A 22,271-nucleotide genomic window follows, 5' to 3' on the forward strand; every position below is an offset into this window, starting at 1 on the left:
TGCTAATCCAACAGCCTCTGTTCCTGGGATGCTGGGGATCATCTCATGTGGAGACACAATAAATCTAGTATTTTATCCTGCTGGGACTCAGGGGTGCAGCACAAAGTGGCTCCTCCCAGTGATAAACCTGACAGACCAGGCTGATATCTGTGCAACGCAGAGAAACAAGGAACTATTGTAACTTTCAGGCTGAGAATGAATAAACAATAATTATGACTATGCAATAAAATTATCCTCATTAGCTGAAGGTGACCACAGACGAAAATCAAATTTAAGCATCACCTAAACCTGGTGAGTCCAGCTCCAAATGTGAATCTTCTGCTCTAAGCCCTGGCATTACTGCTGCTCTCTGCAGCCCAGCTGATGCGACAGGCCCAAAACATGCATCTGATACATGCCAGAGACTGAGTTCCATGAAACGCACAGGTAATTTGGGCCTATAATTAACTCCAGAGACAAATAATAGCGTTTATGACTCAAATTCACCCGAGGGCAACCACAACAAAATGCTCCTCAGCTGAGTCATTGGGAAAGTTGGCAGAAGGGTTGGATCCAAACCCAGAGCCATGATGTTCCCTCCTCCGGAGTGCTTTGAGTGCTCTGGGTGAGGAAGGATCTGAAAATAAACTGAATTTTCTCTGCCCCTGTCCTCCTCAGCTTTCAGGTTTCATGGGTTGCTTTGCTGGGCAGTGGGAAGGGGGGAAGCTGCCCACAGCTCATGGCACGGCACCTCCACAGGCATCACCCCCGGAGCTGATGGCCCCTTTCCACCCAACTGGCTGCTCACCCATGCTCAAGAACAGACTTAAAGGATAGCAGGGCATCAATAAAAGACAAAACTAAGTGGGAAAAAAAAAAAAAGTGGAGAGCAGAAAAATCCTTCCCCATGTTCCCACAGCCCTTAATCCTGGAGATATGTATTCGTGTATTAAACAGTTTGTGAGATGATTATGTAAGCGAAATCTCTGCAAATCTTTTGGAAAAAAGAATAAATAAACTGATTACTTCCCCTCTCCCCCTCTGGCTAACCTTTTGCAGATTTAACAGATAACCAACAGTGAACGGAGGCCAAATAAATCGCTTAAAGTTTCATTGCCCTGCCGGCCGGCCCCAGCTCCCTGCAGGGTGACCCGGGCAGCAGGGGGGCCGGAGCCACGCCCGCCTGTGCTTCAGGGAGCACCTGCTGCAATTTGGGGGGTCAGGAGCTGCAGGAACAGCTTGGAACAGATCACGGTGGAGGCAGGAAACCTGCGCTGGAGGGTCTGGCTGAGAATCAAGTGTTTCAGAGCAAGTCGTGCTGCTGCTGGACGCAGGGATCCCAGCCGAGCTGTGGGATCCCGTCCCTCCTGCTGGGAGAGGGTGTGAGGTGCCCACTGGCACTCTGCCCCACCAAGGAGACTGCTGTGATCCGGAGCTGCATCCTGAGCCTCTCTACTTGGACCAGAGGATCCCTGGTGACCTATTTGCTTCACCCAGCACTTCCTCAGAGCTGCTGAAGGACTTGCACTTAATGTAATAACAGGAGATGCCATTTCCCCTGGAAGAGGATGGCTAAAAGCAGCCCGTCATTAATAGCAAATAATTCTTCCAGCAGTGTATTGCTGTGTCAGAATTAGTCTCACGCCTGTCATTAGAGCACTCTCACTGCTCTGCCAAAGCAGGAAGGCTGCACAGCAGCTGATGGATAAGGAATGCATCCATCATTAATCATCCACCATCTCCACACTAACGGGATCTGGGTGCATTCAGCAGGGACTCTGACCTGAGCCACCCACGGGCAGAGCACAGCCTGCCTGCCCACAGCCACACTCTGCCAAATCCTACCCTCAGTCCTCTGCTTCCTGCAGCACCTCAGCTCCCCCAACCCCTGTTTCTGTCAAGGGAGAGGATGTGCCAGCACATTGTGCCAGATCTCCTCTGGGATATCAGCAAAGACCCCACTAATCCATACCTGGGTTCCCACAGCTCTGCCCTCTCTCATGGCACCATCATCGTCCCTCACAACTTAAACCCAGTCAAGACAAGACTGAACTCTTTCCTTCTCCTTCCAAACCCTCTGAGTCGCTCCAGAGAGAGTAAGGTTTTCCAGGGAGCAACAAGGGGACAGGTTTCAGGGAGAAACTTCTCATCCTCCCTGAGAAGGAGGAAACTTCTGGGAAAGGAAGACCTTAACTCAATGTGTCCAGCCAGAAAGGAAAGGGAAGATCCTGCTGTCCCTGCACATCTTCATCCAGAGCTCTGTGCAGGATGTGCTGAAGCACCACATAGCAGAGCAGAGGGAGCTGTGCCACCCTACAGCCAAGACTGGAGCAGCCCTGGTCCTCCCTGGGGAAGCACCTGTGGAAATCTGCTCAGTGCTGGAATGCCCCACAGACCCCACCCAAGCAGGGCTGGAGCTGGGGGCCACCATCTGTGCTTCCTTCCATTACAGCTCCACTGAATTCCCACCAGTGCAGTGATCAGAGACCCCTGGCCACCTCTGCCTTCCCCGTGGGCTTTGAGCCCGATTTGCCCCAAGGCTCTCCAGCTGTAGTGCCAAGGAGTGCCACAACCTCCCTTCCCAGTGCCCCCTGACCTGGCGTTGTCATCGCGGGCTATCAGGAGGCGCATGTGGCTGGTGGCCGACGCCGTCCTCAGGATGTCCACGGCTCTGGAACACAAGGATCATGACAGGTCAATCCCAGCTCCCAGCAGTGCTCCACTGGCCTCACCCTGCTTGCCTCAAAGGTGGCAGAGACCCCTGACCTGGGCAAACCCTGCCAGCAGCCGAGGCTTTGGCTGGATGCCCTGTTCCCTGCCCTGGCAGCGAGGCTGAGGGCAGCCCAGCCACATCCCGATTTTCCCACTTCTGCAGTAAGTGAGAAGTCCCTGACAGCAAAACCCAGAAGACACCAGAGCAAATCCTCGTGCATAGCCCATGGCAGAGGGCTGCAACAAGGTGCTCTTTAACATCCCTTCCAACCCACACCATGGCAGGATTCTGTAATTCCCAGCCTGGGGAAGCTTCCATCCCAGGGACAGCCATTTTCTGGGTCAAAATTCAAGTACCCCTGGCAGCCAGGGCAGCTGCTGGGAGCCAGGCACAGACTCCCACAGCCACAGAGATGTTCTCATGGGCATCACCAAGCCCAGCTGCTCTGGGGCTTTGGCAGCAGGACCAGCTCCTCATGCTGCTTCCCATCCAGCCTCGGCACCTGGTGCAGGAATGCAAGGCAGGCAATAGGACAGCACCATGTTTCGTGGGAAAGGAGAGCCCCAAAGTGTTGGTGCGCCTGTGGAGCTGTGAATGATTCTCCTGGTGGGGAGCTGGGGGGCTGGATTGGAGCAGCACTGTCAGGCTCAGGCACCAGCTAATCTCCTGTGCTGGGAACTGCAGGATGTGCTGGGAAGCTGCAGCAGATGGAGTGGAGGTGCCAGGAGCTGTTTAAACCGCAGCTTTTTGGGAAATGTCTGAGCATCTCAGATACAATTTGAGCTCTCTGGTCTATTTTTATATTGAATCTTTCTATCTGATAATTTCCGAGTTGGTTCTTGGGAACAGCACCCAGAATGGTGCCCTGGTGTCCTCCACGCAACCCACAGCCTAAGCCACTTCACAGACTCCCACAAAAGGAAGAGGAATGGGAAATTTCCATTTGGACATGGTACCTCTCACTCGTAACCCCAATTAGGGAATCTCCATTGACCTCCAGGATCTGGTCTCCTGGCTGCAGGCGCCCTAGAAAAGAAAACTAATGGATAGAAACTGTGGAAAATACAGCTTGAAGGGACTGGGAGAGGCTGGGCAGTTCCCCCCAGTGCCCAGAGACAGGATGAAAAATGCATGGCTTGTTCCGGAGATGCTCGTCCGACCTGTTTTTCCAGATGTCCATAAATGAAGTTTCTGCAACCTCCCAGAACAGCCTGTGCCAATGTCCCAGCGCTTCCTCTGCTCCAGGAAGTTGCAAAAGTAAATGCTGAAAACTGCAATAAAGCTTTTGCTTAATTCACTTTGAGGTCAAGTGGTTCAGTTCGAGGTCAGGTAGAAAACCATGAGAGGCACTTCCACCTGTTCTGGATTTATTTTCCTTTATTGGATGGAAAAATGATGTAACAGCTGGGGAAAAAAAAGATCTTTTTAGCTGATGTTGTTAAAGGTGAGCTCTGCACACCCCTAATACCTACTCAGTTGAACATATTCAGAATGAAATCAGTGACCCAGAGCAGAGCTGAGTTTGCAAAAGGATCTCTGGTCATTTTGGGGCCAGAGGGAGGTGGGAAAAGACAGGAAAGTTCCTGTGTGGCAGAGATGGGTCGTGCTCTACACACACAGAGCAATAGAACAGATGCTGAGGAGCCAGTCCAAGGCTGCTGTCAGATGTTAGAACGACTGCCACACTGAAAAAATACCCCCAACCACTGGAAAATCTCCAAGCAAGCACCCAAAATATCTAATAAGAGATGAAACAAATGTGTGAAATACCCTCAGTCTGGGCTGTTCTCAGACCTCATGGCACTCTGCCCCGTGTTCCACTCACCATCTGCATAAGCAACACCCCCTGGAAGGATCCTCTTGACATAAACTCCATATTCTTCTCCAGTGAGTTCCTTGATGCCACCGATGACCTTAATGCCTGCAGGAAGAACACAGCCCGTGGCACAAAGGCAGGAGAATCAGAGCTGGCACAGGCCATGCCTGAGGGGTGCAGCCCCAACCCTAAATTCAGGGAATCATGGAATGGTTTGGGTTGAAGGGACCTGAAAGCCCCTCCAGTGCCATCCCCTGCCATGGGCAGGGACATTCCACCATCCCAGGTCACTCCAAGCCCCGTCCAGCCCCTGGCCTTGGACACTGCCAGGGATCCAGGGGCAGCCCCTGCTCTGGGCACCCTGTGCCAGGGCCTGCCCACCCTGCCAGGGAACAATTCCTAATTCCCAATATCCCATCCAGCCCTGCCCTCTGGCAGTGGAAGCCATTCCCTGTGTCCTGTCCCTCCATCCCTTGTCCCCAGTCCCTCTCCAGCTCTCCTGGAGCCCCTTTAGGCCCTGGCAGGGGCTCTGAGGTCTCCCTGCAGCCTTCTCCAGGTGAGCCCCCCCAGCTCTCCCAGCCTGGCTCCAGAGCAGAGGGGCTCCAGCCCTTGGGGCATCTCCATGGGCTCCCCTGGACTCTCTCCAGCAGCTCCAAGCTCATCACTGATGGGAAAGGATCTGCTCCTCTGCAGATCAAAACATTCCTGGTGACGAGTATTTCCTGCAGGAGATTCCTTCCCTGGGCACACCTGGACAACCCCCAGGGGCTGGGGACATCTCTGCTCCCCTGCCCCGGCAGCTCCTCAGCCTCTGACACGGCCACCACTGGGAGAGCCACACCCCAGCAGTGGCCACTGGTGTCAGAGCTGGGCCTGGGGGGATCAGCTGAGGCAGGAGCACAGAGGTGACCCCTGTTCCAGGAACCCTCCTGGCACAGCACAGCCCGGGTGCCCTGCAGCACCTTGGCACGGGGCTCCTGCTCCTCAGAGCCACCCCTCCGGCCACGGGGCCTGTCCCTGTGGCCACCCTAAGCTGGCTGGCAGGAAAAGGTCCAAGAGACTTTTTTATCCAGGGCTCATTAAGTCCTGCTTCGAAGATCCAGGCTATGGACAGAAGGATTAAAAAGCCTGGCTTTAATTAACAAATCTCTGCCTGCAGCCGCCGGTCGGGCATTTTGCTGCTGTGGCCAGGAGGGCAGGCTGGGGACACGCGGTGCCACCGAGCCGGTGCCAGGCCAGCCCTGTCCCAGCTGCTGAGGGGCTGCTGCGAGCCCTGGACAGGTCCTAGGCTGTGGGAACAAGGCCCAGCTGCTGCCCTAAAACCTGGGAACTCTTTCTGAAACAGATAGGAGGGAGGAGGATCCCGGGTGGGGATTACTCAGGACACAGCACCATTTCCATCCCTGCTTCCCTTCCTTTTGTAACCCAAACTCTGCTCTCAGGCCCCTCACAGCTTTCATTTGCCTCCAGGGAAAGACTTTTTGTCTCAAGTCACCTTTATATTAAATTAGATTAAAACTAAATTATTACAATTTCCCATAAAGACATTTACATTTCTATATGCACCAATCACTGCTTTTCCCAAGCTCCAAATCCCAGCCCAGTCTGAGTGCTGGAGTTTATTCACTGGGCTTTAACTTGCATGTTTAATGCATTAACCAGGCCCTTGTGAGGAGCTGTTTTACTGCTGGAACAGGGAACTCACAGCAGAACACCTCAGGAATGGACACGAATATTTTCTAATTTATAATGTAATAGCATAATATTATATTATAATATTATTATAATTTATAATAATTTATAGTGAATTATAAAAGAAATTCACTCCAATTGGAAATATTACCCCAAAAAAATATCTATAAGCAGCACGAGCCTCACCAAGGTGTGGGTCAGGTCAGGCACCTGGGCACAAAAGTGGGGAGAAGATGCTGCAGCCATGGGCCGAAGGTAAAACCAGCCCATGGCCAGGGATGCTCAGCAGGACATTGCTCTGCTCCCTGTGGAGCCACGGGATCTCTCTGGGGCTGTGCAGAGACTCCCCAGGGAACAGGGGCACCCCAGCGATGGGCTTGAGAAACCATGAGGGGTCCTGCAGAGGCAAAGCCCCATCGGTTCCCTGGATGGAACAGAGCCTGGAAGTCCAGCCCAAGGCAAGGGCATGACTGAGGAACTCATCCTACACCTTTCTTCACCCCTAACACAAAGGAATTAGGAATGATGAAGCACATCAGACAAATAATATAAAAATCTGCACCTTGCAGAGGCCCAGCCACAGCATCCCCCAGCAGTCTAGTGTGTGCTATCACATCAATAATGACTCATTTCCCTTTTGTGTCTGCAAATAAATTGTAATAATGCCTTAATATAGCCGAGGTATCTCCAAATCCTCCTTTATCCCCAACGATGTCATGAGAAAATCCGATCTTGTTATTAAAATCACTGATTACTCACAGTATTGCTCCAGACACACTCAAACTTGGATGGGGAGGAAAAATCCCTGAGTTTTAACTCCCTTGTCGGGAAAGCAGCTGGATGTTGCTGAGCTCTGCCCACTATTCACACCCATCACCTCATCAAGAAGGTGCTCTGGGTGTCAGTCCTGCCCCCCAAAATCCCCTGGAGAGTCCCCACTGGGGCAGGGAGGAGGAGGAGGGAGGGCTCACCCCTTCCAGGGCTCAGACCACTCCAGGAGACAGCAGCTGATGGATGGCAGCAAACCTGGAACATCCAGGACTGTGGTGGCAGCATTCTGGGATGATAATTTTTTACATATTTTGTAAACATTTACTTCAATCAGATTTCTATTTGGGACCCAGTGTAGGTAAATAACGGCTCTTTAATTATCACAGCATCAAAGTCCCAGTATAATGCTTATTAAGTCATACTTAGGGCCAGATAATCTAGCCTATTTTGGATCCCTCTATTTAATCTCTCCTTTCTGGCAAAGGTCCTGGAGTCGATGCCCATGTCCCTGTTTTTTTCTCTTATGCAGAACAAAGTTTACCAGGAAAACTTCAGATGGACTTAGAGGTAAGACTCACCAAGTCTGTGTTTTCTTTAGGCTCTTAACAATCCTATAAATTTCTCCAAGACCCTCAAGCTTCTCTGGTGCCTCTAATCCCACTCCCACTAATGCTAGAGTCACAGTTCTCGGGCTATAATCTCACCTGCTCCTGGATCCACACAGGTCAGGGGGTGTCCTGGCTAATCTGGTTGTTTAGTCCAACTGGGATCATCCCAGGCGCATCCTGACCCCACTGCCTGCCAGGCTGGGCACGGAGAGGGGCAGCCTGCTCTCTGCCTAAGCTGGCAATGTTCAATTACATTTCCCTTAATCCCTCTGTTGATCTTGCAGCCCCCGCCAGCTTTTTCTGTCTGGAGGAAGGGACAGATTGGAGGTGAATCACTGCCCTGTCCTAAGCAGATGAAGGTCAAGATAATGGGATCTCAGTGTTTCTGAGAAATGCTCCTTAATCAGCACTTCCCTTTGATGGCTATTCTTTAATTCGAGGTTCAGGTTTGAGGAGCTGCCAGGTAACCCCTTTGAACTTCTGCTGAGGTTCACATGTGGGTTTCCACCTAAAGCCACAGAGCAACAGACCCGCGGCCAAACGCTGACCTGGCACCCAGCAGTGATGCTGCTCCAAAGGAACTGCTGGAATAACACCTGTATTCCACCTGAGAAACTGCTGGAATAACAGAAACCTGGGATAACACCTGTATTCCCAGAAACTGCTGAGCATCCCAACTGCTGGGATAACACCTGCATTCAGCTTGAGAAACTGCTGGGATAACTCCTGCATCCCACCTGAGAAACTGCTGGGATAACACCTGCATCCCACCTGAGAAACTGCTGGGATAACACCTGTATTCCTGAGAAACTGCTGGGATAACACCTGCATCCCACCTGAGAAACTGCTGGGATAACACCTGCATCCCACCTGAGAAACTGCTGGGATAACTGCCTGCATCCCACCTGAGAAACTGCTGGGATAACTCCTGCATCCCACCTGAGAAACTGCTGGGATAACACCTGCATCCATCCTGAGAAACTGCTGGGATAACTCCTGCATCCCACCTGAGAAACTGCTGGGCATTGAGAAACTGCCCTGCATTCAGCATTGAGAAACTCATGCATCCCACCTGGCACTCCTTCCCACCTGAGAAACTTTTAACCCCTGCAAAGAAACTCATGAAGGCACTCACTCTCTAAGCAGCTACACCTCTGGCAGACACAGGGATTCTGTAAGCACCACTCATCAGAGAGGGATGACTGAGCTGCCAGAGGGCAGGGCTGGATGGGATGTTGGGGAAGGATTGTTCCCTGGCAGGGTGCTGAGGCCCTGGCACAGGGTGCCCAGAGCAGCTGGGGCTGCCCCTGGATCCCTGGCAGTGCCCAAGGCCAGGCTGGACAGGGCTTGGAGCAGCCTGGGACAGTGGAAGGTGTCCCTGCCCATGGCAGGGATGGGATGAGATGAGCTTTGAGGTCCCTTCCAACCCAAACTATTCCATGATTTCTGGAGGATGATCGCTTGTCCTGAGTGCTTCAAGCCTCACAGGAGAGGATGAAGCCAGCAGCTGATGGCATTAGGAAATTCACATTATTGTAGCTTCCTCCAGCACATCACAATTTGCTTTGTAGGTTCTGCTGGACCCTGCAAAGACCCTCTGGCCCAGACTGGGGGAAAGGAGAGGAGCTGGAACCCAGGGAAGTGGCTCACAAAGGGCTGCCACATCTGTCACTTCTTCCAGAGGTCAGTGATGGTCCCATCAGGCTTTTCTGGGCCTCCTCCTTTAATGAGCTAATCTAACCCAGCAGCTGAAATCCCATCAACTGAACCAAATCCACCTCTGGAGATTAAAATATCATATTCACCAGGTAAAGTCATTTCTCTGAGCTCCCATGAACCTCATGAATGTGGGAAGAGTCAGCAAAGTCGTCCCCCCATGGCAGAAAGCCGTGTTACCCCAGGGCTGGAAACAGCCAGGAATGAATCCATGATTAATCTCAGGTCTCAGGAAACCTGAACTTGGTTCTCTGGTGACTCCTCAGGAGCTGTCCCAAATGGTCATTCAGAGGTCTCACCAAGAGGTCCCCAGCTGCTCTGTGGGAGGGTGGGCTGCACTCACAATTAAGGATTAGGGGAGAGACTGTGAAATCTTGATGAAGGATCACAGATTTTTATAGAGTCCAAGGCAGAGCACTGCTGGATACAGAGAGGCCAGAGAAATGCTCTGCTGGATCCCTCTGGGGCTGTCTGTCATGAACCTGGGACTCTGTCACGCTCTGATGGATGTGACCTTCTCTTTTCCCTTCTCTTCCACGCTTTGAAGTTCAGAGTGCTGTGGAAGGACACCTGACTCACTCAGTGCTCATTCCCTTCCCCGTGGGCCAAACTTTCCAAATCCAGCTCATGCATCCCAGTCCTCAGGAGTGCTGCAAGAAGCACCTTCCGTCCCCCATTGGGATGGCTTTCCAGGGGAAAAGTCTGCACAGGGGCAGGGAAGTGCTGGGGATTCTGTTTTTCTATTTATTTAGCATTTTAATTGATTTAATAATAAAAATTCTGAAAGGTCCCTCCCCCTCATCCTGCTGAGGGAAGGGGTTGTGGGCCTGGCTCCTGCACAGCTCCCAGCACTGGCTGCTCACCATTACCATGGAATTAGTTGGGATTTTGACGTTCTTTTAATGTCACAGCTGCAAAAGATGCAGAAGATGCTCAACACAGGCAGGTACAAGACACAAGATCCAGTGGGACACCAGGCTGCCCAGAGGAAGGCACGTCCTGACCCTGGCTCTGGGGGCTGGGGGCTGTTTGAGGCAGCCCGGCGCAGTCCCTGGCACTCACCCAGCCCGTTTGCACACTCGTAGAAGTCGAAGCAGTGCACGGTTCGGTCCATCCCGTACGGTCCCATGAGTGTCCTGGGGAGACAAGAGGAGCACCTTTCTGTCATGGGCCAAAAAGGACAGAGGCACAGGTGCACAGCCAGCACACACTGAGGCACATTGTCCCTCCCAGCCCAGCAGGCACTGCAGACACCCAGGCTGAGGGACAGCCCCAGCACTGCACCCACACGGGCAAAACTCAGCCACCAGCCAGCCCCCCCGAGCTCTACACAGATAAATGAGAGAATATGTGTAGGGCTGAGCATCATCCTCCCCACCCAGCAAATCTGCTGGACCTGTCTGTGATTCATTACCCCAGATTATCGGGGCTGGACAGCTGTGCAGCTCCTGGGAAATGAGATCAGAGCTCGGAGCCGTGCTCTGGAATAAAGCAGTTTCACAAACACAGTCTGTAATGAGCATGGCCGGGCACAGTCCACTCTCACGGTTTTTAGTGCAGGCAGAGGGTCTGGAAAAGGGGATGTAAGAGCTGCTTCGAGTCCTGCCTGGTCTGGTGGGAGCTTCTCATCACAAGCCAGAGCTGGTGGAAGAGCATCACACACCTGAGACTCCCCCGAGCTGAGTAACTCCCCAAAACATCCCCCAGTCTCCCCCTAAACACCTTAGGCAAGGTCCCAAATGAGTCACCCCAAAAACACCCTGCCCCAACCACAGATGCCAGACTCCAAACCTGGGACCACCAGCACTTCTCCTTGGGCTCCTCAGGATGGATGAGCCCTGATCTGAAAAACCCTGACCAAGATGTGCCAAGTGGGAAACCAGGGCTGAGGAGGCACCAAAACAGTCCCCAGCATCTAAGTGGCAAGAGAGAAGGTGTTTCCCAATCAGTATCAGGTCCCAGATCTGAGCATGGATGAGGAGGAACAGCAGCGTGGGAAACAAGAGGCTGGTCCAAATCCAGCAGGATGCAGGATAAGAATAACCTGCAGGGACTTATCAGGAGTCCAAAATCAAACTCAAAATATCGAGCTGTCCAGCAAAGCCAGTGACTTCCACCTCTAAGATTCGGACTGGATGCATTTTCTCCACGTTAAAAAATGTCCCTCCTTGCTATCCTTGGACCATGTTGAAGACTGAACAAACAACTGGCCACATCTGGCTATTGAAAAATGGAGATCGAAGGCATCCCAGGAAGGCAGAGCAGCCCTGGGCCCAGGCTGGTTCAATCCCCCACCCAGGATTTTCAGGATATTTCGAGTAAATCACGGAGGAGATTCCCCGGGCGAGCCCGGGCGCTCAGGGCGGGCGGGAGGCACCGTGCGGCTGCGGTGTCAGCGGAGCAGATGCCTCCTTGATACGACCGGCTCTTATCATCATCATCCCCTGCGAGCAGCTCTTATCATCACCCCGACTCCGAGGCACGGCCGCCCAGCAGCCCCGAGCCCTGCGAACGCCACCGAGGCAGAAAGCGCAACCAGCGACCGTGTGCCGGGCTCCTCCTGCCATCCCTGCCTCCCAGCCCTGCTCCTGGGGGAGCCACAGGGAAGAACCTGGGCTGGAATGAAGCCCCGGGAGCCCCGGGGCCCCCTCCCCGTTACCTGCTGATGATGATGGCTCCCTTGTAAAGGATGGAGACCGCGGGCATCTTGCCGGCGGTGCCAGCCCGGCCCTGCCCGGCCTCGGCCACTCTGATTTGGCAGGAATCCGTTAAAGTGATGGGGGGGAAAAAAATGGGAAAAAAAAAAAGGGGGAGGTCGGAGGGCATCACGTGGTCTCCCCGTATGCATGTTAATTCCTCCCAACATTAACACAGATCAGCTCAAAACATCTCCAACTTTAGATTAAAGCTTACGTAAGCCGGAGCCAGCGCGGCCCCTCCAGCGCCTTCCCAAGGCGCGGGGCCGAGCAGGGCTGGCCCCTCATCCTCAGCACAAGGGGGATTTCTTGGGATGCGCTGTTGGGAATGGCCCCTCCAGGGATGGAGGGCAGCGTTCAGATGGGTGCAGTCACCACCCCTAAAAATGGTTAAAATCCATAGCAAAGCTCTGGAAGCAGTAACAGACAGTGGCACTTAGGGGGTTTAGGGCTGATGTTGATTTTTTTTTCTTTTAGCATCTTTTCCAGCCCACAGGATTTCCTTCTTAATGCGGGACAAGTTCAGCTGTCCCCTGCCTGCTGGGAGGTCAGAAGCCTGACTTTGAACAGCCCCTTTCAGAGAATTCACAGAGTGACCAGGTTGGAAGAGACCTCAAAGGTCATCGGGTCCAACCGAGCCCAAACACCTCAACTAAACAATGGCACCCAGGGCCACATCCAGGCTTTTTATTAAACACATCCAGGGACGGTGACTCCACCACCTCCCTGGGCAGAACATTCCAGAACTTTATCACTCTTTCAGTAAAAAACCTTTTTCTTATATCCAACTAATATTTCCCTTGATGCAGCTTGAGACTGTGTTCTCCATCCCTATCCTGGTGCCACCATCCAGCTGGAGAAGCAGCAGCACCCCTGTCTTGTGGGATGGGAGGATAGAGGGATGAAATAAGATTATCCAAGGTTTGCCAGTGAATGGGAAAGGACCAGAAGAGCCCACCTGGGGGCTTGGCAGGAGCAGGGCTGCCATCCTGGGGGAAAAGATCTGGTGACTGTTCCTGAGAAGGGAAACGTACCCCCCTGGACCCACAGGAGGACACGGGTCCTGCATCCCAACCAGCTCTGGAGGACATCTGAGGTCACAGGGAAGCTCCTGGCCCTGACTCCAACGGTGTCCTCCTCGTGCTGTTCCCACAGTGTCTCAGCAGGCTCCTGGCCAGGCCCCATTAGTGGCCCTTGCCCTCGTTAGTGGAGCTCTGACTGCAGCCGCTGTGGCCCTGCCTGCCTGGCACTGCCACTCCTTGCCAAACCATCCCTCGAGTCCAAGATGCTGGATGTTGCTGTTCCCATGTTTGAACAACTGATTTTATCAGCTGGAGCTTCCTCGATGGCCTCATGTGAAGCCTTGCTGGGCAAGTGCAAAGTGCTTCAAAACAATGGCAAATTGGAAAAGTTCTCTTGCATTTTGTCTTCTTTTTTAAAATTGTTTTCACGTGGGGACATTCAGATGACAAATAAAACCTGAATAGATTTCACCTTCAGGTGGCCAAAACTTTACTAAAAATTAAATTATCTAGCTAAAAAAATATAAATTGGATAAGTAATGCCAACTAGTCAAACATAGATACATCTGATGATAAATACATTGTGCACACCCCAGCACAGCAAGATGTGTTCACACCCTTGCCAAGGCTGTGGCTGAAGCAGACTAAGCACGAGGGGTGGTACCTGGGCCCATCTCCAAATCTGCTGGGTGCTGCAGCCTTCAGAAGCCTCACAAACCTGCCCATCCCTCAGCAACCCAACAACAGGGAGATGCTCTTTCTCCTGCCATCCCATAGAAAAGGACCAGGGTGTGGAGAAACAAAAATTAAGGCAGGAGATTCCAACACCTGATGACCACCAGCTCTGGGTGTCAGTGACTCGTTCAAGGCTGGCCAGGAGGTTTTGTGGCAGAACATGCACAGAAATTCAATGCTGGGCTGTGGAACCCTCCCTCTGTGCCTGTCCTACAGTGGGAGCTGCTCCACTCCAGGGCACAGCTCCCCGAGGGGCAGGAGAGTCCTGGCACGGTGCCCAGCTTGGGGTGACCTTTTTGGACACCCCTCACCCAGCAGCTTCCTGCCACTTACACTCAGGATCACATTCCGAGTCCTCTGATGCATCAATGTCCTTCCTGGACACGTCTCAGAGGAAGAGACGTTTCCATCCCACCACCAAAACACCACCAAAGCACTGTGTACAACATCCCAGACCCTTTGGGACTCTGCTAATGCATTGTCCCACAGTTACTGCCCTGTTCCATGGGCCAGAGTCTTGGCTGGAATAAATAAGGGATGCTGAAGGGAAGGGATTGCACAAGCACTGGAGGCAATGGCAATGGGATAAAGTTGAAGCACTGGCACAGGGTGCCCAGAGAAGCTGTGGCTGCCCCATCCCTGGAAATCTCCAAAGGCAGGTGGGAAGGGGTCCGTTCCCATGACAGGGAGTGGAATGAGATGATCTTTGAGGTCCCTTCCCACTGAAGCCATTCTGTGGCTCTATGATAAGGTCACTTCTCTGGCCAGTTTCAGAGGGGCTGCAGGAAAGCTCACTGGAGTCAGGCCAACCCAAAACTTGCAGGAAAATGGGGAAATTTTCCTGCCTGGCATTTCATTAATTCACCCACCCTGATTTCTGCATCTCAGGGAACAATTTCTAGACTCATGGTTAGACAGACGTGTTTGGGGCTCCACACCTCTGACACAAAGTCCTTCGGCTGCCCCAGGCTGGGATTCCTGGTCCTTCCCACTGGGTGGGATGTTGCAATAAACCACACGCTTGTCCACAAGCTGGTAAAATAAATGAAAACCAAATCCAAGAGGCCCTTAGGGAAGAGGAGCAATGCTCAGCTTCCAACTTTCTCTCCAAACACTCAGATCCTCAATTCCATCCTCCAAAACACACACCAGCCCTGGCAAAAGCATCAGACACTGCTGCTGTTCCTGTTCATTAACACATCTCTAATCAGAGGAAGTTTCAGCAGAAACAATTCAGGGGATTTTCAGTGGTTTAAAACTTGGGATCATATTCAGGAAGGATTTATAAGGCCCCCATGATCTACCCAAGGGTCCCAGGCCTAATTTGTATAACAGCGTTGAAGGCAAACATCCCACTGGCAAAGGGCCTGTGCTGTGCCCTCGAGATCCTTACGGAGCTGGGACCCAGCTGAGCCGCTCCAAGTTAATCCAGGATCCTTCTCCCAGGGAACTGCTGGTGAGACTTCAGATTTTTAATCAGATTTTAGCTTTTTAAATGAGAGAATAGAAGAATTAAGAACAATTGAAATGAGAATTAATGAATTAAGAACAAAGTAACCCCATGGGGCTGGACAGCAGATAAACGTGTTTCATTTGGCTGTCCACTTTTTCATTGACTGCTAAAAAAATGGGTTTAAAACTCATTGAAAAATGATTTTTTTCCCCAATGGAAAAATTTTTTTGCTTGAAAAATATATTTTTAATAGAAGTTGAGTGAAACTGTATAAGTCAGCTTCACTTGACACTACCATTTATAAGCAGGGATGGGTGAAACTGTAAATAGAATCAAAATGAGTCCTGGAGAAGCAGCGTAGAGGTAAAAATGCTGGGTCAGCACTAGTCAGGTGCATTTCCAGTATATTTTTCTGGGAGTGCAGGAAGAGAAAAGTGTGGGAGAATGAAACTGGGAGCGCTGGGGAGAGGCACAGAAACCAGTGCCTAGAGGAAGCAGTGGAGAAGGTGGTGGTGATGGGTTTGGGTTTCAGAAAGAAAAGAGGGGAAGAGAATGGCTGAAACAAGGACAACCAACAGTAAAGTTATAATGAAAAGGAACTCAGGTCTGCCTTGCCCTTGTCCTTCCTACCCAGCCAAGGAGCAAACAGAGCTGGGAACAGCTGGACCACGAGGGGAGTGATGGGTTCAATGTCACTGTTGGACAGTGTTGGCATCGCACGGGCAGCATGTCCCAGCAAATGCAAATCCCAGGGGAAAGCATCACCCAAGGCTCCTCTCTCCTGAAACACACCTCCATTTGAAACTGAGGGCTCAGGGAGTTCTCCCCCCAGTCACACAGCCCTTCCCAGCCTGGCTGCTCAGGTGGGGTGTCCTGGGCAGCCCAAAATGTCATTGTATTCCATATCTAGCTGTGCCCAAAAATTGTTGTCTTGAACCAAGACATGGGGTCATCTCCAGGCCATGTTGAGGCTGTACAAGAAATGGAACAATCATCTCCGTTATTAATCTGAGTTAATCTGAATGATCTCAGTTATTCCAGCCCCAACATCGAGGCAAAACCCAGGAACCAGGAGAGGGGAGCAGCTGAGCCCAGGCATGGCCAGACCCCTGGGGATGCCGAGCCTGGCCGGATCCCACAGCAGCATCCCTGGGTGATCCCAAAGATCCAGCCAGGACCACATCATCCCAGAAAGGGAACAGCCCCAGGAAGGATCCTGAGCTTGGCCAGGCAGTGGCACAAGGATGGGGAAGGGGAAAAGGGGAAGGAGAAGGGGAAGGGGAAGGGGAAGGGGAGGCTGTGCTGACAGCAGCACCCTGAGCCCGCAGGGAGCCTCTGTGCCTGGCTGAGCAGAGGAGCAGAGTCCAAGCAGGTTTGCGTGGGTGGGGATTAGAGGTGGAAAGACATCCTGCAGTGGAAGTGAGATCTGTCTGAGGCCTTTTGGCTCCGGAAAGCAGCATTAAGGAGGTGGGAGGTGGGAGGGCTCACCCCAGCAGGGCACTGGGTCACGGTCTCTGCCATCCTCCCACCACCCCGGGAGAGGCAGCGGGAGCACGGGCTGCCCAGGCAGCAGCAGGAACTTTGGATCATTATTGAGTGAGTTCACTTCATGACACAACAAAATTAGTGTAGGCTGCAGAGGCTTTTACATCTGATTAGAAATTGGAAAATTGCAACTGTGCTGCTTGCAGGATCAGCTAGAAAGCGTTGGGGATAAATCAAAAAACCAATCAGCTGGGAAGGAGCTGCCCACGGTGCAGCCCACGGTGTTCTCATAATAACACCCATGGAGTCACTTCAGATGAGCTCAGGAGATCAGAGATGCCCACAGACAAGTCTGAACAGAAGAGGGAACAGACAATCATGGAATACCGGGCTGGAAGGGACCTGGAGGAGCACTTGCTGCAACCTTTCTTGTCGAAAGTACAGTCTAGGCAGAACAGCCCAGCACCCTGCCCAGCTGAACCTTGAAAGTATCCAGCACTAGGGGATGCACCACGTCCCTGGGGAAATGATTCCAAAGGCTGATTGTTCCCATTGTGAAAAGTTTTCCTCTCATGTCCTGGGAACCACCCCAGCAGTAACTTGCACCCAAAGGGACCACAGTGCCAAAATTACTGGTGATGGAAGCAGGCAGGTCCTACAGGGAGCACTCAGGGATGGGCAATCTCGTGCTCCCATCCCAGCCCTGGGCTCAGCATCTCCCTGGGCATCCTCCTGCAGGTGGGCAGAGGGTGGCAGCAGCTGCAGCCAGCTCTGGAGGGGTGACACTGCTCCTCCAAGCCTGTGGTCCTCATCCCCATGGGCAGGGCTGCCAACCCTGTCCCCACATCCCTGGGCACTTTTCTCCTCCCAAGGACCCAATGCTCCTTCAATCCCTTCCTCTGACCCCTCCAGAGGTCACAGGGTGGCTCCTGGGGAGAGTTTCACCCTCTCCACTCCTTCTGCTGGTGTCACCCCTCACTCCCACCCGAGCCAAGCCTGATGATGGAGATGTGAGGAGTATTTGATGGCTGGGCTGTTTTCCAGTGCTTGTTCCCTCCTTCTGCCGTTCCCTCCTTCTGCAGGTCTCCACCTGAGGCTGAGGCACATTCTCACTCCTCAGGGAGGAAGGCCCCTTCTCCCAGGACATCTGCACCAGCCACAAAGACCTTGAGCAGGCAGAGATGCCCCTCACTGCCGGCCAGGCTTTCCTGCTCTTCAGCCCCTTTTATCACCCTCCCCTGAGCTCCATCCCTATTTCCAACACCCTTCTCAGCCAGTGGATTTCTGCAGCACGAGGGGTTCATCCCAACGAACCTCTGCTGTCTGGAAGTCAGATCTCTGCTGCCCATCTCCTTCACCTCTAGGGAGAGAGGGGCTTGCAGAAGGCAGCTGATGCCACCTGACAATTATGCATCAAGTCAAGAGTGGGGGAGCATTTGGAGCATTTTCTGGAGGTCCTTCTCGCCCAGGGAGAAGATAGTCAGTGCATGGGCACCTGCCTGGCAGAGCTGCTCCTGGAGACTGCTGGGGCTTGGTTAAACCACAGCAAGGGGTCACCGTTCCCTTCTAATGGACATCAACACACAGCTCTTCCTGTGCTGCTCCCAAAGGTTTTGGTTGGGAAAAGGCAAAAAGAACTTCTTCAATTAGCCAGTCTTGCAGCAATTAGGAGAGATTGTTTAAGGTAGAAGGGAGGTCGGGGTTGGGCTGCCCAGAAGTTTTTAGGAAAGGCATTTATGCCAGAGCCCAGCTGAGCTGAACATCCCCCAACATCTGCTCGAGCCCAGCTCGTGGATGTGCCCCCTGAGGTGGGGATCAACACAAACACAGCCACCTGGGAAAGCTCAAACAGGGCCTTCATTTTCACTGCAGCAGCTCCAAGGTGTGCTAACATTAACACCTCTCCCACAGGGAAGCCTTTCTCCTTCTCCTCCTCCTCCCCTTCCCAGCAGGTGGGTGATCTCTTGCTCTGCTTGGGGACTGGTCCCGTGGCCCCCGTTTGGGTGTCAACTGCTGTGAAGGGTTAACAGGATTATAAATCATCCTGCCTGCCTAAATCCCCTGGCTGTGGGATTGGACTGGTCATAAACTTATTAACAGGGGCTGGTGGGGGCTGCAGGACCTGCTCTGCTGGCCTGGCCACCCTCTGTCCACCCCACACTGACAGGAGAAATCCTGAGAACCACAGCAAGAAATTCACCTGTGTGAATCTGTAAAAATAGAGATGGAAAGAGAGAGGTGTGGGAAATGGCTGGCTGTGGAAAGATGGGAAAATTGCATATTTTTGGGAAAGATTTCAGAACGTGTTGTTGAACTGGAAGTGCAGCTCTTGGGAAGAGCTTTGAGCCATCCTTGAGCTGCGAACACCCCCCTGCTCCAATCCAAACCCTGGCACAAGCCACAGACAGGCAGCAGTAAGAATTCCAAGGGGACTGGTGGACGTGCGGGCCAGTCTCGCACCCGGCCGCGCCTGGTGAGGAGCCGGCAGCGGATCCAAGCTCCCCCGAGCACACAGAGCTTGGTCCGGCCGCGAGACCTGCCCGGCGCCGGCGGCGCATTCAGGCTGCTCGAGTTCCTGCAGGCTCTGGCCGAGCTCCTGCACAGAGGCCACCTCTGCGAAACTTGCTTAGAGCTTCCAGCAGCCATCCTCCAGGAGAGCCCCGCGGGTCACACCGGCATCAGCGGCGGGAGAAGCCGGGGATGGGGGATGAGGGATAAGCGGCTGCTCCGGCCGCGGCTGGCACCACCCCCCGCCCTGATGCTGCCGGGTGAGGCTCTGCCCACGGCTCGCGTTTATTTATCAAATTCCTGTTTCAAACTCCAAAATTAATCTTTTAATCAGCGGCAGAGGGGGGTCATCCTTACCGGAGAGCCGGGGAGGTGTTATCTCCCCGCCATCTGCTCGCCATCCTCCGCCGCGTCCCGACGGAGCCGGCAGACAGCCGGACACCAGCCAGCACATCTGGCAGCCGCCACATGTGGGGGACGCTCCCCCTGACCACCCCTCTCCTCCCAAACCAAACACGGCCCAGTGGACGAAGCTGAGGGAGGGTTCGACACAAAATTTCAGCATATGGGCAGATTTGTGAGGTAGAAAATGGGGTTTGAGCATTTCTGCCTCGCAGGGGCGGGGCACCAGGGCTTAGCAGCCCCGTGGAGCCAGGGCTGGCCAGGGGCCCCCAGTGAGGTGACCGGGCCGCTCCCACACCCACCCCACGGCCCCACAGCATCAGCACCCAGCCGGCGGCGCTGCCCCAAGCACAGCCGCGCCGTCACGCCTGTCCTGCACCACCTCCTTCCGACCGGCCCCTGATTCTGCCCTTTCCGCACCCAAAAGCAGCAGGGCGGCATCAGCACAGCGCCCCAAGGCACCGTCCCGGCGGCCGTGAGCCCGGGCTGCTGCCCTCGCCATCCTGCCGGCACCCCCGGGGGCAGCGCCCCGCAGCCCCCCAGCCTTCGCCCCAATGACCTACTTCAGCCGCAGGGGGATCATGGCCGGGCAGCGGCAGCGATCCCGGCCCCTGCCGCCTTCAGCGTGCCCCGGCCTCTCGGTCTCGTCCGGGGAGAAGCCCAGGTCTGGCCGGCCCAGGAAAGCCTCCGCCGAAGCTTTCGGGTGGTCCGAGACCCCGGCGGGGCCCAGGCCGGCTCTGGCTCCGGCCCACTGACCCCCAGTTAATCGGCTAAAGCCGCACGCTCTGAACCCTGGCCCCGGGCAGAGCCGCGCTCCCGCCGGCTCTCTCTGCCCTACATAGACATCTGCGGCCGCCGTCACCTCCCGTCCCCTCCGCCGCCCTCCCCGCACCCCGCCGGGCCCTGCCCCGCACCCACCCCGCTCCCCGGGCACCGGCGAGGGGGGACCGGGCCCTTCTGGGGAGCTTTCGTCAAAGGGGAGAGCCCTCACCAGAGCTGCGGCAGCAGCAGCACCCACACCTGCTCGCGGGGGCTGTAGGTGCTTCCCCAGTTGCTGCCTGGAAAATAAATCCCTTTTCGCGGCCCTGGCTGATCCCGGCCTCACCTGAGCGCTGCCCCTGCGGGTGCCGCGGGACCCCATCAGACCCTGCCCCCCGCATGAGCCGAAAATGAACCCAGTCCATCGAACCCCGCCAAAAGCCGCGGGGTCACCGGGCCCAGCATCCTCCTCAACGCCATCCCTGCAGAGCGGATCCAAGGCTCCGAGGGATGCCCGCTCCCGCTCCCGCTCCCGCTCCCGCTCCCGCTCCCGCTCCCGGTGCGGCGGCATCCCGTCCCGCTCACCAGTAAATCAGGGAGAGCCCATCGAAGCGCTCCAGGGCCCGGCCAGGGAGCTGCAGGTGGGACATCATCGGGGCCGCCGGGCCCTCAGCGCGGCCGCGGCCGGCTCCTGCTGCCCGGGGCCATGGGCTCGAGTGCCCGCGGCTGGCGGGGCTGCCCGCCGCGGCTCCCTGGCACGGCTCCCCGCCGCAGCGGCCGCACCTAATCCCGGGCGGGCGGGCGAGCATGTGATCGCCCCTCTGCCGCCCCCCAGCTAAACCCTGCGGGGCCGCGGGACAGAGCGGTCGGGCCGGGACCCGCGGTGCGGCTGCTTCAGCCGGCGGGGCTGGGCCACACCTGGGCAGGGAGCCACGACGACCCCGGGACCCCCACGGCAGCCGGCAAAGTGTCCCGTCACCCGTGTGCCGCCGTCCCACTGTCCCTGTCCACCGCGGCCCCGATTCCATAATCCGAGCGTTTATTTTGGCACAAGGACCCCTTCAGCCCCCACCAGCGAGCCCCTCCTTCACCCTGCTCTCGCAGTGGCTGCTAGTGATGGTTATAATCATTAATGATGGTTATAATCATTAATGATGGTTGTGATCCATGGTTAACCTGCCACCACAAACTATTTAAAGACAATTGTAGGTGTCTCTGACCCGCAGTAAGCCTGGGCTGTGGCAGCACTCAGGGCTCCCTCCCTCCCTGGCCACTGCATTTTATATTTTTTATATTTATTTTTTTATGTTTATATTTTATATCTATAAAATATTACAGATATATAAGTATATTATTTAATATGGGGCACAAGTCTTGCATTTCGGTATTTCTCCCTTCTGTTTAAAGTTTTCTGATCCTATCCCAGCTACCAAATTATCCTTTAGACTATTAGGAAAGCCCTGGGAGTGAGCGCTGGTGGGCAGATGGGAACTGTTTGAAGCGAGGTATTATCCTGGAATGTGAATTATCCCAGAGCAATGAAGCCACAGCCAGCCCAGCCATGCTTGTTCACATCCAGCTGTGGGTGGGATGGATGGACAGCAGCATGGACAGACAGCAGCATGGACAGACCGGCCCTGATTCAGAGCGATGGAAAAGTCCTGAATGAGCACCAAGCCACTGCATTTTGTGTATTTAATTTCTCCCTCTCCCCACCAGTTATGATCCCAGGGCAGCAGCCGGGGATGGCCGGGACCTGGGGATTAGGTGAGACCTGGGGATTATGAAATGCATCTGTCTGTGTCCAGCGTGGCCTGGGAAAGCCACCAGCCGCCCTAGGGCCAGGTCCTGTGCTCATCACTCCCCCCAGCTCCAGGTAATGCTGGACACAAAATCATGGAATATCCTGAGTGGGA

At 54.2% G+C, this 22,271-nt stretch overlaps 1 protein-coding gene across 3 annotated transcripts in view; it reads right to left on the reverse strand.

The window, feature by feature from the left end:
• Positions 1 to 21,505, reverse strand: part of LOC119707064 (syntaxin-binding protein 4-like) — a 47,834-nt gene extending 26,329 nt beyond the window's left edge. The window contains exons 1-5 of one of the 3 annotated variants that reach the window (XM_038151553.1): positions 20,160 to 20,778; positions 10,358 to 10,431; positions 4,518 to 4,613; positions 3,649 to 3,718; positions 2,576 to 2,650 (exon numbers count right to left, since the gene is read on the reverse strand). In XM_038151553.1, the coding sequence (XP_038007481.1) occupies positions 2,576 to 2,650; positions 3,649 to 3,718; positions 4,518 to 4,613; positions 10,358 to 10,431; positions 20,160 to 20,737 (893 nt within the window). In that variant the 5' untranslated portion in view covers positions 20,738 to 20,778. Of the gene's footprint in view, positions 1 to 2,575; positions 2,651 to 3,648; positions 3,719 to 4,517; positions 4,614 to 10,357; positions 10,432 to 11,954; positions 12,598 to 20,159; positions 20,779 to 20,940 lie in introns of those variants that run through there. The other 2 variants (XM_038151554.1, XM_038151556.1) reach the window with 2 other exon arrangements.
• Positions 21,506 to 22,271: the final 766 nt, after the last annotated feature.

The sequence above is a fragment of the Motacilla alba genome, chromosome 14 (assembly GCF_015832195.1).
Source record: "Motacilla alba alba isolate MOTALB_02 chromosome 14, Motacilla_alba_V1.0_pri, whole genome shotgun sequence".
NCBI lineage: Eukaryota > Metazoa > Chordata > Aves > Passeriformes > Motacillidae > Motacilla > Motacilla alba.